The sequence below is a fragment of the Cannabis sativa genome, chromosome 9 (assembly GCF_029168945.1).
Source record: "Cannabis sativa cultivar Pink pepper isolate KNU-18-1 chromosome 9, ASM2916894v1, whole genome shotgun sequence".
Taxonomy (NCBI): Eukaryota; Viridiplantae; Streptophyta; class Magnoliopsida; order Rosales; family Cannabaceae; genus Cannabis; species Cannabis sativa.
Window position 1 is genome coordinate 2850621 of NC_083609.1, and position 13622 is coordinate 2864242.

Here is a 13622-nt window from a genome sequence, read left to right on the forward strand (position 1 = left end):
GAAGAAGAAGATGAAGAGAGAAAGAGAAAGTGAATGAGAATTTCTGAGTTCTTTATTCCAATGGGGTGAACCCCTATTTATACAAATACAAGAGTGAGATATTAAGAAACTAAGACAAAGGGAAACTAAGAAAAGAGTAATATTAATTACAATTAATGGTAATAAATAAAAGATTTGGACATCCACATAATTAATAAATGTTTATTATCCATTTCAATATGAATTATTATAATATTATAATTATAAAATATGAAATAAAAATTATATAATATTATGTATATAACTTTAATAAATAATTTTATTATTATAATTATGGTAAGTACATTTATATTTAATTATTACCATATATATTATAAAAAAAAATGAAAAAAAATTCTAATTATGTATAAAAATGTATCAGAAAAGAAAATGGTAATAAGTTTTTTTTTTGTAATTAATTAAAATAATCTATACATACATTTATTTATATAAAATGCCAATAAAAAAAATCCTTTTAATCTATCCAAGAGAAGGGAGGAAGGTAGAGCCAAAGGGTCATACCGCGAGAACCGTCCAGATCGAATCCAAGAAACCCAACCCATCCAAATCCGAATCCGAATCCGAATCCGAATCCGAAGGTGCGTGCGGACGGTGAGATGCGACAACATCGTACCAACGGTAAGATATTGTTTTGGGTGGGTTTCTCACTCTTTTCACCAACCATTTTATTGCTTAATCTTCTGTCAGTAACTCATCAGCGCCTAACCTCGTTCACTTACTGATCGGAGAGGAGTATAAAGAATTACTTCACTCAAAGGTACGGCCTTTCATCTATCTTTACAGATATATATTCTTTGATGAGTGTTAATGCAATTAAATCAGCCTGTGTTTTGTTCAGAAAAATAGTTTAGAAGGAAGAAGATAAGTTAGTGGTTTTGAAATATGCTAATATACTGATTTGAATGCAAATTGAGTTCTCTTGTTGAAACATAGAAAGAAAAGATTGAAACTTTATCTGGTTGTTTGATTTTTCTAAGCCATTCTCTCTATTCTACATTGGCATTCTAGCTCTTTTTATAGGGATGATTTTTTTCCCCTTCTTTCTAAGGATTCTTTTAAACGTTAATAGTAGAAATATGTTGTAATATAGAACTGGACTTTGTTCTGGTCTAGATGGTTCCGAGATTTTGTTCTTAATCTTCTTCCATTTGAAGCGAAAGAAACTTCCATATTTGTTTGATTTTGGTTCGATGGGATTGCACACACCTCCAGAATAGAAATTTCTGCTTCTTTTATGCGAATTACATATTCACATGGTATTTATTACTTGTTTGATGAAGTTTTTGGTGACATTGAGAAACTTCCCTCCAAATAAAAATCTAATTTATGGTGTTTCTATTTGAATTGGAATTATTCTCATAGTGACAAATAAGTTACCTTTGCATTAAATGTGAAGCAATTCTGTGTGGGCTAAATGGTTTAAAGTTTTGTGCTTTGATTGATTGTATTATGTGGGCTTTCGTTTTTTTACTCATTTGTATTGAATTCAGCCTTGAATTTCATAAAACCGAGCTTTCTTATGTCTTGTGTTAATGGCTTTGCAGAGGACTTGTACAACTTAGTATTATATACAAACAATTGAATATGACTTCCGCTATTTTCAGGAGCATTCAAATGCTCCCTTTCTGCTACCATACAACAACAGCATTGTTCAGAAGAAAAAATAGGATCTTGTTTTGCACAATGAAAAGCACACAAGCCCAATCAGCCACACAAGAGAAGCCTCCTGCTCAAATCAAAGTTTCATCTCATCCTAATGCTAGAGCCATTGATAAAATCTCCAAAGACTATGAAGCAGTTATAGGGATAGAAACTCATGTCCAGCTCTCTACTCTCACCAAAGCCTTTTGCAGTTGTCCATACAACTATGGTTCTCCACCAAACACCAGCGTTTGCCCAGTTTGCATGGGTCTTCCTGGTGCTTTGCCTGTCCTGAACTCGAAGGTTATTGAGTGTGCATTGAAAGTGGGGCTTGCCCTTAATTGTAAGTTGTCTTTAAACTCCAAGTTTGACAGGAAACAGTACTTCTATCCAGACCTGCCAAAAGGGTACCAAATATCTCAGTTTGATATACCAATTGCAACTGGAGGATACATTGATTTGGATCTTCCATTGGAGTATGGTGGTGGGCATAGGAAGTTTGGCATTACAAGAGTTCACATGGAAGAAGATGCAGGGAAATTGCTTCATTCAGAAAGTGGAAGCTACTCTCAGGTTATTACTATTCCCCTCTTGCACTACATATTTCTATATTTCTTACTGAAGACTGAACTGTTTACTTCTGAATTATCTACTGTTCTAGTGTTAGTATATATAAACTCAAGAGGCAGTTTGGCAATAGGCACTCTAGAGAAGAGGGAATAAAAATTGTCCTTCATTGTGGAACTTTGGTTTTTTAATTAGAAGTAGTTTAGATCATTCAAATGACTGAAACTCGAATTTTCTGCTTTGTCAGGAAGTTGATCAATTTGTATGAACATTTTAATTGTGAGCTAGTAAATTTACATGGAACCAGTTTAGCCAAAATTTTGCACTGAAGCACTCTTGTTCTATCTTTTCAATATTGTTTCTACCTGCAGGTTGATTTGAACAGAGCCGGGGTTCCATTGCTTGAGATTGTTTCCGAACCTGATATGAGAACTGGTATTGAGGCCGCAGAATATGCTGCAGAGTTACAGCGTTTGGTTCGATATCTTGGTGTTAGTAATGGCAATATGCAAGAAGGTTCACTTCGTTGTGACGTGAATGTTTCAATTAGACCAATTGGGCAATTAGAGTTTGGGACCAAGGTAAAATTTCTTTCTTGAGAATTAGAGAACTTGGAACCTACTGAAAACATAGAAGACAATAAGTTGATAGGTGAAATGTAAGTGAGTGATCCATCACTATAAGTTTATTCCCCAATCACATATTTAACTTGTGTATTTCCAAAAATGCAAATAATGAAATAGGGGCCAAAACAGTTTTACATGGAATTTTTGTAACTTGCTGAAAAGACCACCGCTAATGATCCCCAGTGATATTTAGATAGTAAGATAATTTTTGCTATAAAATAAGTACAATACTACATTGTTGAATTGTTGTATCTGCTATCTGACCAGTTTTTCCATGTTTGAAAGAACCAACATTTTGGTTCCTTACTTTTCTAGGCAGTGGGAATAAAAACTAGATTACATAATGCCAAATTATGCCAACTCAAGAATCACTTAAGAAGCAGGAAATGACGCCTATTGGAAAAACATTGTCCCACATGAATTAAATGTAAAAATATTGAGTCATATATAAGAACCTGAACTACTCCACTCATCACTATTTGGTTTTGAGATGGAACCGCACGATTTCTGTGAACGCCTGTTTTTTAATTGCTTGTTATCTTATTATGAGTTGCGGTAATCATTTTTTTTTTCATGAGAATATGTTGTGCAAATTTGAAAAAGAAATGTATGACATAGACTGCTTATGTGATAAATTTGGATTAGTCTTCTGTAGATTGTCACAGCGAAGCTCTGAGGTTTATGTGGAATTTTATGATGAGTTTTCGTTGTACATTTTTTGGATTTGAATACCTGATTGCATTTTGTATTGGCAGGTTGAGATAAAAAACTTGAACTCCTTCTCTTCAATGGGCAGGGCAATTGATTTTGAAATTGCAAGGCAGGCACTTCTTCTCAGTCAAGGGCGGGGTGATGAAATTGTACAGGAAACTCGTCTCTGGGAAGAAGGTGGTCAGGTCATTGCTAATTCTTGCTACTTCTACCAGTACTTTTTCTTATTAAATTATGTAGCTTTCATGGTTTATTTCGTTTTGATATATACACTCCTGTAACCTTTCTTTTGTATTTCAGAAAACCGTTACAATGAGGAAAAAGGAAGGACTTGCTGATTACCGATATTTCCCAGAACCAGATCTTCCAGGAGTTAGTCTCACCCAAGAATTTGTTGATAGTATTCACACTTCTTTGCCTGAACTTCCAGAAATGAAACGTCGGAGGTATGAACAGATGGGTCTAAGCATGCAAGATGTTCTTTTCCTTGCAAATGACATAAATGTGAGTCCTCCAAAAGAATTTGATGGGATTGTTTCTGTTCAAAGCTTTATATCACCAATTCAGTTGTACATTGTAGTAATTTATTTTGATAAAGGGCTATAAGTGTTGATTATGTGTTTAGGTTGCAGATTTTTTTGATGCTACAATTGCAAAGGGTTCTGATGTGAAACTTGCTGCCAACTGGATTATGGGTGATATTGCTGCTTACATGAAAAATGAGAAATTGACAATTAATGAGATTAAAATTACTCCCCAAGAGTTGTCTGAGTTGATTGGTTCAATAAAAAGTGGGACTATCAGTGGGAAAATCGGAAAAGAGGTAAAGCGCGTAATTTCATTTCTATTTACAAATTTCTTCTCTCCTTAACTCCTCTCATGTGGATGATAACGAGTCTTGTTTGCAGGGTAGTGCCATATTAATTTGCCTAACCAAACCAAAAGGAAGAAGACCTTAGAGTTGCTTTGGCATTATATTATTGTTGTTCTGACTTCTTACAATAATAATTTGCAGATATTGTTTGAGCTTCTGGCAAAAGGCGGGACAGTGAAGGGAATCATAAAAGAAAAGGATTTAGTTCAGGTAAGTTAATCTATTTGTTTTTGGAGATCATATGTACTTAAGTAGGAGCACTAATCTATGCATTAGATGCTGAAAGTTCAGGAGTGTATGATTCTACAGGAGTGTATAATAAACAAAGGGTTTTTTTTTCAATGAAAGGTTATTAGTTATAACATTGCAGTTATGTACCTAAAGGAGAAAGTTTAGAAACTTAACGATCGTTACATGACAGATTGTAGACCCTGCCGAGATTGAGAAAATGGTGGACACGGTGCTTTCGGAGAATCCAAAACAGCTGGAGCAATATCGTGGCGGGAAGACCAAGTTACAAGGATTTTTCGCTGGACAGGTACTATAGATTTCGTGTTTAACTTACCTTTACATATTTTCCATTTGCCTTTTACAATAAAGTTTATACATTTATGAGTTATAGTTAGTTAGGAACAACTTGCCTTATGTGCAGATCATGAAAATGTCTAAAGGTAAAGCAAATCCCGGGATTCTGAACAAGATCCTGCTTGAGAAATTAAATGCCAAGAGTTGATGAAAATGAAGGTAGTTTTTACATGATATAGACAAATCTTGTTCCCTAGTTTAGTTGCATGGCTTTTCATGGATCTTTTCTAAGCTAAGTGATTATTAACTTCACTAAGGCCTCAACACCGAGCTGGCTGAGACCTGTAAACCAAACGATCGCTGCACGTGAATGAATTTTCTTGCTCATTTCTGGTAGAAGCATGTTGAAACCTCTTGCTCTTGAATTTAAGAGTGAAGTTTTTTTTGTTTAGGATTTAATAATAGTGTTATTGATTGTAAGCTTTGGCTAACAATTGAGATGAGTTGTAATTAAATTGTAGCTTCATATTCATCTTTTTGTAATTTATAATTGACTTGATATTCATTGTCATCAAGAACAAAATCTGTGGAAAGGGTACCATATTTTCAATACAATTTGATAATGGAGTTCTTGGCAAAATTTTGTTACATATTTTGTATTCAAATTAGCATGTTGAATTGAGAAATAAGGTAAAATAAAATGTCTTAAGGCCCAATGTTACTGTTTTATCTTGCAAATTAATAGGGGTTTTTGTCCTAAAAGGAAGCTAATTTCCATTTGGCAATTGACCAAATCTCAAGGAATGAGCCAGAAAAACATCTTCCCCTAAATATAGCATAGAACCCCCAAAAAGCATATACATGTGAATCACACATCAAAGGGTAGCTGTTGATACAGTTTTCTATTATGGACAAACACAAACATGTAATGACCAATTCACATTTTATGTCCATTTCCATCTTCCATTCCAAAATCCTCCTCCTGGTGTTCTTGAGGGCAACACTAGAGGTAGAGGCGGATTTCTAGCTATTCATGGTTGCCATGGGAGACGGATCAGCACGTAGGGTAATGGTAGTGGCTGATCCAACGAGAGAGTCTGCAGGTGCGCTCCAATATGCCCTATCTCATGCAGTTCTCGAGGAAGATGAGTTGATCCTTCTCCACGTGGAAAATCCATGTTCATGGCGAAACACACTGTCCACGCTCCTTAAGTGGCCTAACCTACCGGTTAACTCCATCTCTGCCTCCTCTACTATAGGCATGGAGGGTGGCTCGAACGAGGTTGATTTCCTCGATGAAATGAGGTATGCTTGCAAACTTGCGCAACCTAAAATACGTGTACGTGTTGAGAGATCACCGATCGAAGGCAAAGAGAGGGCATCCACCATTCTCTCACAAGCTAAAGCTATGGGGGTCGACATTCTTGTCATAGGACAACGCCGGAGTTTCTCCTCAGCCATTTTGGGGTGAGTTTTTTCAAGCTCATTACATTGCATTTTTTCTTTACGATGGTGAAATGTAGTTTATAAACTTGACTCATTATATGAGCTTTTGATTGCCCAAGTTTTATGACATAAGATTATCTAAAAAAATCTTGAAACTAGAGAGAGAATTCAACCATGGAATACACAAGAATGAGCCTAACATTGTAAACCAGATAGTTTGTGTAAAAGTTTGTAAAACATTGGAAATTCAGATTCTGAACCGCTAAACCTGAATAGGCTTCAATGGCAACTTTTGCAATACCATTTTTGACAAAAATTTCCCTGATTTTCCTCTGCTCTTTTTCCATGCTTGAATCATTTGCCTTCTTTTTGATAGCATGATTTTTCTTCGGAATGCAGTCCGCGAAAAGCATCGAGTCAAGTAAATACCAACTATAACTAATAATGCTACAATGAAATTTGAACAGTCTTTGGTACTTAATTCCAAACATAATTCTGTGTATGCAGATATAAGCGATCAGGAGGATCAATGAGAGGTATAGACACAGCAGAATACTTGATTGAGAATAGCAATTTCACCTGTGTTGCAGTGCAGAAGAAGGGCCAAAATGGAGGATATCTTCTCAACTCCAAAACTCAGAAGAACTTCTGGCTGTTAGCCTAACACGCCAACCTAACTCGGGCTTGGTTTGTTCTCAAGCTTGCGAGTCTTCTTGAGACATCAGATGCAGGTCAAAATCGACTCAAGCTGGTTCACTGATCGTATCGTTATGAGGTTGATCAAGTCTACCACTTTCTCTGGTCATAGAGTGAACCATATGATGATATTTCTCATTTCCAAGTACTAAACGTGTGCATGTTTGAACACGATTGGCTCTTAACCACTAGAAAATGTCATCAAAATATATGCTAGCAGTAGAAATGAGAACTTCCCTTTTCTTTTTTCTGACTTTTATCACTTTTAAATACGAATGAGAACTTCCCTAAAAGAAAATGGTAAACACAAGGAAAAATATAAGATTGTGTGCCTATTGTTATCACACCACATATAGAACATTGAAACTATTTAAAGGAAAAAGTACTGATTTTCAGAGCTCATCACGAATAACTCTTTCTAATGGATCGTCCAATATATTAACAACATTATCATCGACCACAGCTCTTGGTCCGTTCGCTGCTTGTCGAACCATACCAGCCTTAATAGCAGCAGTAACTGTCCTTTGCAACTTCAGTAACCCCATACGCTTTGAGACAACATATAGAACGGCACAAGAGAATAAGAAAAATCCCAAAGCAATTATCATCCTGTTCAGATAGAATTAATCATGAGTTTTTGACAGATATAGATAGTAGTCATTAGGAATTTGAGAGTTTTCTCTTTCTGTACCTGTCCATGACATCTTGCCTCTGCATCGTGGAGAGTAAGTTTCTGGTTCTCATCAACAATGACCGGTGGCCCTTGTACTCACTTTCAGCCTTCAACAGTACTCCAGTTGATTCATCTGAACAACCCACCACCACATTCATAGTTTTAATTTAAAGGCAATGCAACTAATCGAAAACATATTTTGTGTAAATCTACGTTGAGTCATGAATGAATCAAAATATAAGCATGGAAATCCCTCAAACTGAGAACCCTATAACATAGATGATACTATGTATCTGGTAAAATCTGTAAGACTGGATATGAAACACTACTATGTCCAAATGAAATTGTTGAGCGGCTAATTCTAGACCATACACGTACAAGCTCGTTAATCATGAAAGAGGCGGTGAGATGTAAAAGCTAATCACACAAAACAATTTTCAGCAATGGTTCTTTTCCTTCTTTTCTCTAACTATGCAAACATCTCAATATTTGCTCATATAGATTCTTGTTCCCCTGAGTTTATTAAAGTATCGAAGGCCATACAAAATCCAAACCGAAAATATCCAAACAGATAGGCTGCAATGCATGGCAGAGAAGAAATTTACACCTAATCTTGAAATTAGACAAACTCACCAGTAGTCATCAGTGTACTTGCAGTTCTTTCAACCTCCTATATAAACAAAGAAATTAACTCAGAAAATCTGTTCCAACACATCCCACCCAATATCTTATATGACTTAGAATAATGGAACACTAAGAACTAAAAAATGGGAAGGAGCATTTACTAGACCTGAACCATCAGTTGACGAGTTCGACGAAGGCTCTCTGTGATGCTTTCTGCAGCAGATGTCATACCTGCTTTAGTTCTGGAAGACAAGTACAAAAACAATTTTTACATCATAATCATAAAGAATACATATCAAAATAATGAATGAATGAAAGCCATTTCAGGAGAAGTATATATATATACATATTTCGAATAACATAAACATAAACATACTGTAGGTTGCGTCTGCGGATTGTAGACTCTTCTCCTCCACCTAGAAGTAATTCTCTCTGCAATATCACATTGAATCATTTTCTTTTTATTCAAAATATATTTATCAAAGAAAATCATATATAAAGAACTATAGCAACATCTAACAATTCCTAAGCTTCATGGGTTTAAAAAAAACAATGACCACTTTATTGAAAATAATCAAAATTGAGTACATCATGAAGAAAATGATGAAAAAATATCCATCCAAACTAGTTTAATATTCACCATAAGTGATGTTAATTCACGAGAAATCTTATAGGGTGTACTGTGAACATGAATTAGGGACGCGGAAATTGAAAAGTAAACTAGTACTATTGTCTTACAATAATTCTAATTTAATACAAATTGAGGATCTCATAGAGATTGATAAAACCAAACAATGTCAGCCTAAAAAAATGAAGAGGAAATCCTAATTGAGTTAAATTCTAATTGATACATCAAAATTGAGTAACACCATCCATAAGAAACGAGTCTAATACACATACATGTTTGGTAAAACTTCATTATTCCATTATGAAAAAAGTAAGACCAAAGCATAAAATATAGCAAAAAGGGATAAAAAGAAAAATGTCCATTACTTCATTACCTCTTCCTGAGCAGCTTTTCTCATATTTTCCTTGGCTTTCAAATTAGCATTTCTCAAACTCACTCTCAAGCTGATAATCAAAGACAATGAAATAAATTCATTAACACCAAACCCCATTAAGAATTCGACAAAAAGATTTGATTTTTGTTACCTCTGAGATCGATTCGTCCATGACTCGAGCAAGGCCTTAGCCGATTCAACCTGATCATCGTTGGGCAACTGAGGAGCGAGTAGATCAAGCTTGAATTGCAGGGAATTAAGCAATGCCAAACAATCTTGAGCAACCCCATTCATCCTGGGAAGAGAATCTTTGGTCGTAGTAAGATTACTGTCTTGTTCAATCGATTTTGATTTTCCATAGTTCTCGATTGCCTTAATTTGGTTGACCAACTTAGCGAAAGTCTCATCCCACTCGTTCTTGGCCTTCTCAACCTCCTCTTCTACAATGTCCATTCAATCGATCTTCTTCAATTCAACGCCACCACTCACACTCACATCACAATTACGTCTCGCTCTGAATCCCAAGTGAAGTGTGTATATTAAAGGTGCGGGTCGGGTCGGTCTTTTGGCCCGTGACAATCGATTTGGTTCTAAAGGTGCTTGATTTCTTTATCAAAATTAGTTTTTTAGTGCTGGGGTTTCTGTACTGGTTCAAATCTCCGAACAATCATAACCTCAGAGCATGGATTTGGTTGTAAAGGTGCTTGATTTCATCTGGGTTTAGGCATTCAATCACTTTTTTCTTCTTAAATGAAATGAAAAATTTGTGGATTTATCTGACTACTACTTCATGCCATGTTTGGTAAATGGTAACAGGTAATAACGTTGTTCCAATTATTATTTTTATATCTTTTGCTGCATATCCTCATATATGTATATACTTTTTTTTTTTTCTTTTTGAATTATACTGTATACGAACTCTGACAAAACACTCACAACACAATTTGAAATGAAACTTTTTTATTTAAAGTTCATAATTGAGGAAGCCAAATGGAAAAGTTCTATTCTTAGTCGGGTCATGAAGTTTACAAGGTTAAAATTCCAATTATTTTAGTAAGAACACGATTGATGGGGTTAAAAGGGGAATTAGAGGGGCCATTGGAATCAGTGTTCCAGAGATGAATGTAAGGTACCTGGGCCTTCCTCCGTACTAGACAAAAAGATGCTGATTTTAATTTCATCATGAACAAGCTTTCCAATAAGTTGCAACGGTGGAAAGCGACAACTCTCTCTAAAGCTGGGCGAGCCACCCTTATCAAATCAGTGGGACTGGCTATGCCGGTGTACTCCATGCAAACTACCAAACTCTCGAACCGACTTGCGACTAGAATTGATGGAATAGTTTGTGATTTTCGGTGGGGATCCAACAAAGGTAACCACGGGGTCCACCTCAAGGCCTGGGACAAATTGTGTCTTCCCCACAAATAGGGCACACATTATCTTTAATAGCCATACGATGTTCAAGAATCATGCAGATGGGGAGCATATTAGAAAATATACTCCACCACAGAATTTTATGTCGCTCGAGAATTATATTCCTCCACAACCTGTTTCATAAGGAAGGGGCAACATCACAATGAGTTGCACGGTCTAACGCTTGGATCATATACGCAGATTTGGTAATGAACTGACCATTGAATTCTTTAGTCCAAATCCAGTAGTCCCTTCCCTGTCCACTAGGTCTCCCACTCTTAAGGATGGTGGAAACGGTACTAGGATCAAACAGGAGACTTGCCACAAAATGAAAACCCTCAGTAGATATGGGGTGAAAACGCGACGCTGACAAACCCATGGGTCTTTCCATGCATGAGTATTTTGACCATCAACTATCATTTTGCAAGCGCCTTTCTTTAAAATATCTTTCGATTTCATCACATTCTTCCAAAACCAAGAATCAGATCCCTTATAAGAACAATTGAGGAAATATTTCCCTCTCAAGTACTTGGCCCTTAAAATATCACAACAAAGCGATTGATGCCCAGTGATCAAGTTCCATCCCCATTTGGCCAAAAACGCTTAATACATCTTCAAGGTCTTACGAAAACCCGATTCCCCCTTGCTTTAGGGAGACATAACCTATCCCAGGCCTTAAGATAATACCCTTATTACCTTTTTAACTATCCACCATAAATTCCTTACTAGACCATAATTTTGGTCGCCATTCTATTAGTAAGTTTGGTGGTCAGCATAAAACAATCACATTCATACTATAAGAGTAATATTAAATAAAAATATGCATTCCTATTATGCCAAATGTAGTAAACTATTGCTGAAAAAACAGTTGCAACAAGTTTTGCCTTGACATTCTTGTTCATATCTTCAATCCAGGAGGTCCAATCTCTGTACAACAAGGGCCAATTGCAGCCCATCCAAGCATGAATCTGGATAACAACTTGTTGAGAGAAATCACAGTTGAAAAGTAGGTGAGAATGGTTCTCATCAGCCTTCTCACAGACCGGGCAAAGGTAACTATCAAGTTGCATAAGCACCCATTGCAGATGATCACAGGCTAATAACTTGTCATTCACAATCTGCCAACAAATAAATCGATGCTTTGGCACACTCATCTTGTTCCACACAAAATGTTGATACCTGATCTTTTCTTGGTTAATAAAGCTCCTGTAAAGCAAATCAATTATGAGCTTCCCATTGCAGCTAGCATTATCAATATCTTGTTGAGAAAAGTATCTCGAATGTGGCATAATTTGCATCAATACCAGCTTTTATCTACCTTAAATTGGTATCTCCAAATGCTTTAGCCTTTGAAGTACACATTGTTTATTCATTTGACCCATAAAGTCTCATGTTGGTGACTTATGGCTCAAATATATTTAGCAAGCATTGCCTTATTCCACTTAGCTCCTTCACCAAACTTCAACCCCACATATACTTTAGGTAAGCACACTGTAGTCCAAGAGGTTAGGTGAAAATCACTCTTCGTACCATTATTGCCTCAAAGGAACCACATGCATAACTTGTCTATCTTTCACAATGCTTTGAGGAAACAAGAATATATTCATCCAATAATTCTGCAACCCAAAGAGCACTGGGTTAATGAGTTGGGATCTCCCTGCATAGGAGAGATGCCTCCTTGCCCAGGTGTGAAGACTAAGCTTTATCTCTTGAGAATAATCCCACAATCTTCCGCTTTCTATTTTGTAGGCCTCATAGGGACCCCAAGGTATTTAAGAGGAAAAATTTTCTCTTCAAACTGTAACACCTGAAGCAACATAGCCTTGTCAACAATTGAAACTCCCCTAAAGTACACCTGGGATTTGCTGAGATTAGCTTTCAATCCTGTGCTACCATAAAATTCACCAAAAATCTTCTTAACATGAGTAACATACCCTCGATTAGCTTTACAGAAGATGATGAGATCATATGCAAAGCATAGGTTAATTATCTTCAGATTTTGGCACTGAGGGTGGAATTTAAAATCATGTTGAAGAGCCCCATGCTGAAGGATTCGAGTAAGGTACTCCATGACCAAAACAAACAGTAAGGGGAGATTGGATCTCCTTGTCGAATACCCTTTGCACCCTGGAAACTCCCTTGCAATCTACCATTCATCATTAAAACATAAGAAGTACCACAAAGACACACCCTGACTTAATGAATGAACCTGGTAGGAAAATGCAAACACACTAAAAGTTTCTCCAAAAAACATCAATCTACTTTATCATAGGCTTTGCTTAGATCTATCTTCAAAGCACACCTCGAGGAGGTATTTTTTCTGTTATAAGTCATCAAGTCTTGAAAAATGAGGATTTTATGAGCAAGAGATTTCCCCTTGACAAATGCACCCTGATTTTGACCGATTAAAATAGGAAGAGCTTAAGCAAGCCTACTGCAAATCATTTTAGAAATGCACTTATACAAAGTGTTACAACACACATTGGTCTGTAATCCACCGCTCTACAAGGCATCTCAATTTTTGGCACCAAAGCTATCACTGATTCATTAAACTCGAAAGAAATTTTCCCAATGTTAAAGAAATCGAGGATGGCCTCTGAAATTTCATCTCCTATTTATTGCCACATTGCCTTATAGAACTTTGAATTGTAGCCATCGGCCCCTAGACTTTTGTGCCAAGAATGCTAAACAAAGCCTTTTTTTTTTATATCTTCTTTGTTAATCTTTCTGATCAACCACAATTACATCTCAATATCAAGACAAGGCCTAACATCAATACAATGAGA

At 36.2% G+C, this 13622-nt stretch overlaps 3 protein-coding genes across 4 annotated transcripts; 2 read left to right on the forward strand and 1 right to left on the reverse strand.

Moving 5' to 3' along the window:
* The first annotated feature begins 500 nt into the window (after nt 1–500).
* LOC115723466 (glutamyl-tRNA(Gln) amidotransferase subunit B, chloroplastic/mitochondrial) lies at nt 501–5623 on the forward strand. 2 transcript variants are annotated; one of them, XM_030652958.2, is made up of 10 exons: nt 501–796; nt 1584–2253; nt 2619–2828; nt 3629–3769; nt 3885–4088; nt 4210–4407; nt 4600–4668; nt 4880–4996; nt 5111–5202; nt 5301–5623. In XM_030652958.2, the coding sequence occupies exons 2-9, from the start codon at nt 1624–1626 to the stop codon at nt 5189–5191; spliced, it is 1650 nt and encodes a 549-aa protein (XP_030508818.1). In that variant the 5' UTR covers nt 501–796; nt 1584–1623; the 3' UTR covers nt 5192–5202; nt 5301–5623. The 2 variants fall into 2 exon arrangements, with proteins under 2 accessions (XP_030508818.1, XP_030508817.1); XM_030652957.2 differs by having other exon boundaries at nt 506–657; nt 738–796; nt 5111–5623.
* A 134-nt stretch (nt 5624–5757) lies between these two features.
* Nucleotides 5758–7382, forward strand: LOC115722664 (uncharacterized). The gene is made up of 2 exons (XM_030651927.2): nt 5758–6450; nt 6937–7382. Exons 1-2 carry the CDS (start codon nt 6017–6019, stop codon nt 7091–7093), a joined length of 591 nt encoding a protein of 196 aa, XP_030507787.2. The 5' UTR covers nt 5758–6016; the 3' UTR covers nt 7094–7382.
* Nucleotides 7348–10364, reverse strand: LOC115723467 (uncharacterized). The gene is made up of 7 exons (XM_030652959.2): nt 9575–10364; nt 9424–9493; nt 8799–8854; nt 8589–8664; nt 8432–8468; nt 7817–7931; nt 7348–7734 (listed from the first exon to the last, which is right to left on the reverse strand). The coding sequence occupies exons 1-7, from the start codon at nt 9874–9876 to the stop codon at nt 7518–7520; spliced, it is 873 nt and encodes a 290-aa protein (XP_030508819.2). The 5' UTR covers nt 9877–10364; the 3' UTR covers nt 7348–7517.
* Between the last annotated feature and the right edge of the window lie 3258 nt (nt 10365–13622).

Coding starts and splice junctions, on each gene's coding strand:
- LOC115723466 (XM_030652958.2), top strand. CDS start 1,624: ATGACTTCCGCTATTTTCAGGAGCATTCAAATGCTCCCTTTCTGCTAC. Junction 4,089..4,209: donor TCCTTGCAAATGACATAAAT/GTGAGTCCTCCA, acceptor TTATGTGTTTAG/GTTGCAGATTTTTTTGATGC. Junction 4,997..5,110: donor AAGGATTTTTCGCTGGACAG/GTACTATAGATT, acceptor CCTTATGTGCAG/ATCATGAAAATGTCTAAAGG.
- LOC115722664 (XM_030651927.2), top strand. CDS start 6,017: ATGGTTGCCATGGGAGACGGATCAGCACGTAGGGTAATGGTAGTGGCT. Junction 6,451..6,936: donor TTCTCCTCAGCCATTTTGGG/GTGAGTTTTTTC, acceptor CTGTGTATGCAG/ATATAAGCGATCAGGAGGAT.
- LOC115723467 (XM_030652959.2), bottom strand. CDS start 9,876: ATGGACATTGTAGAAGAGGAGGTTGAGAAGGCCAAGAACGAGTGGGAT. Junction 9,494..9,574: donor TGGACGAATCGATCTCAGAG/GTAACAAAAATC, acceptor TTTGATTATCAG/CTTGAGAGTGAGTTTGAGAA. Junction 8,469..8,588: donor CTCGTCAACTGATGGTTCAG/GTCTAGTAAATG, acceptor TTGTTTATATAG/GAGGTTGAAAGAACTGCAAG.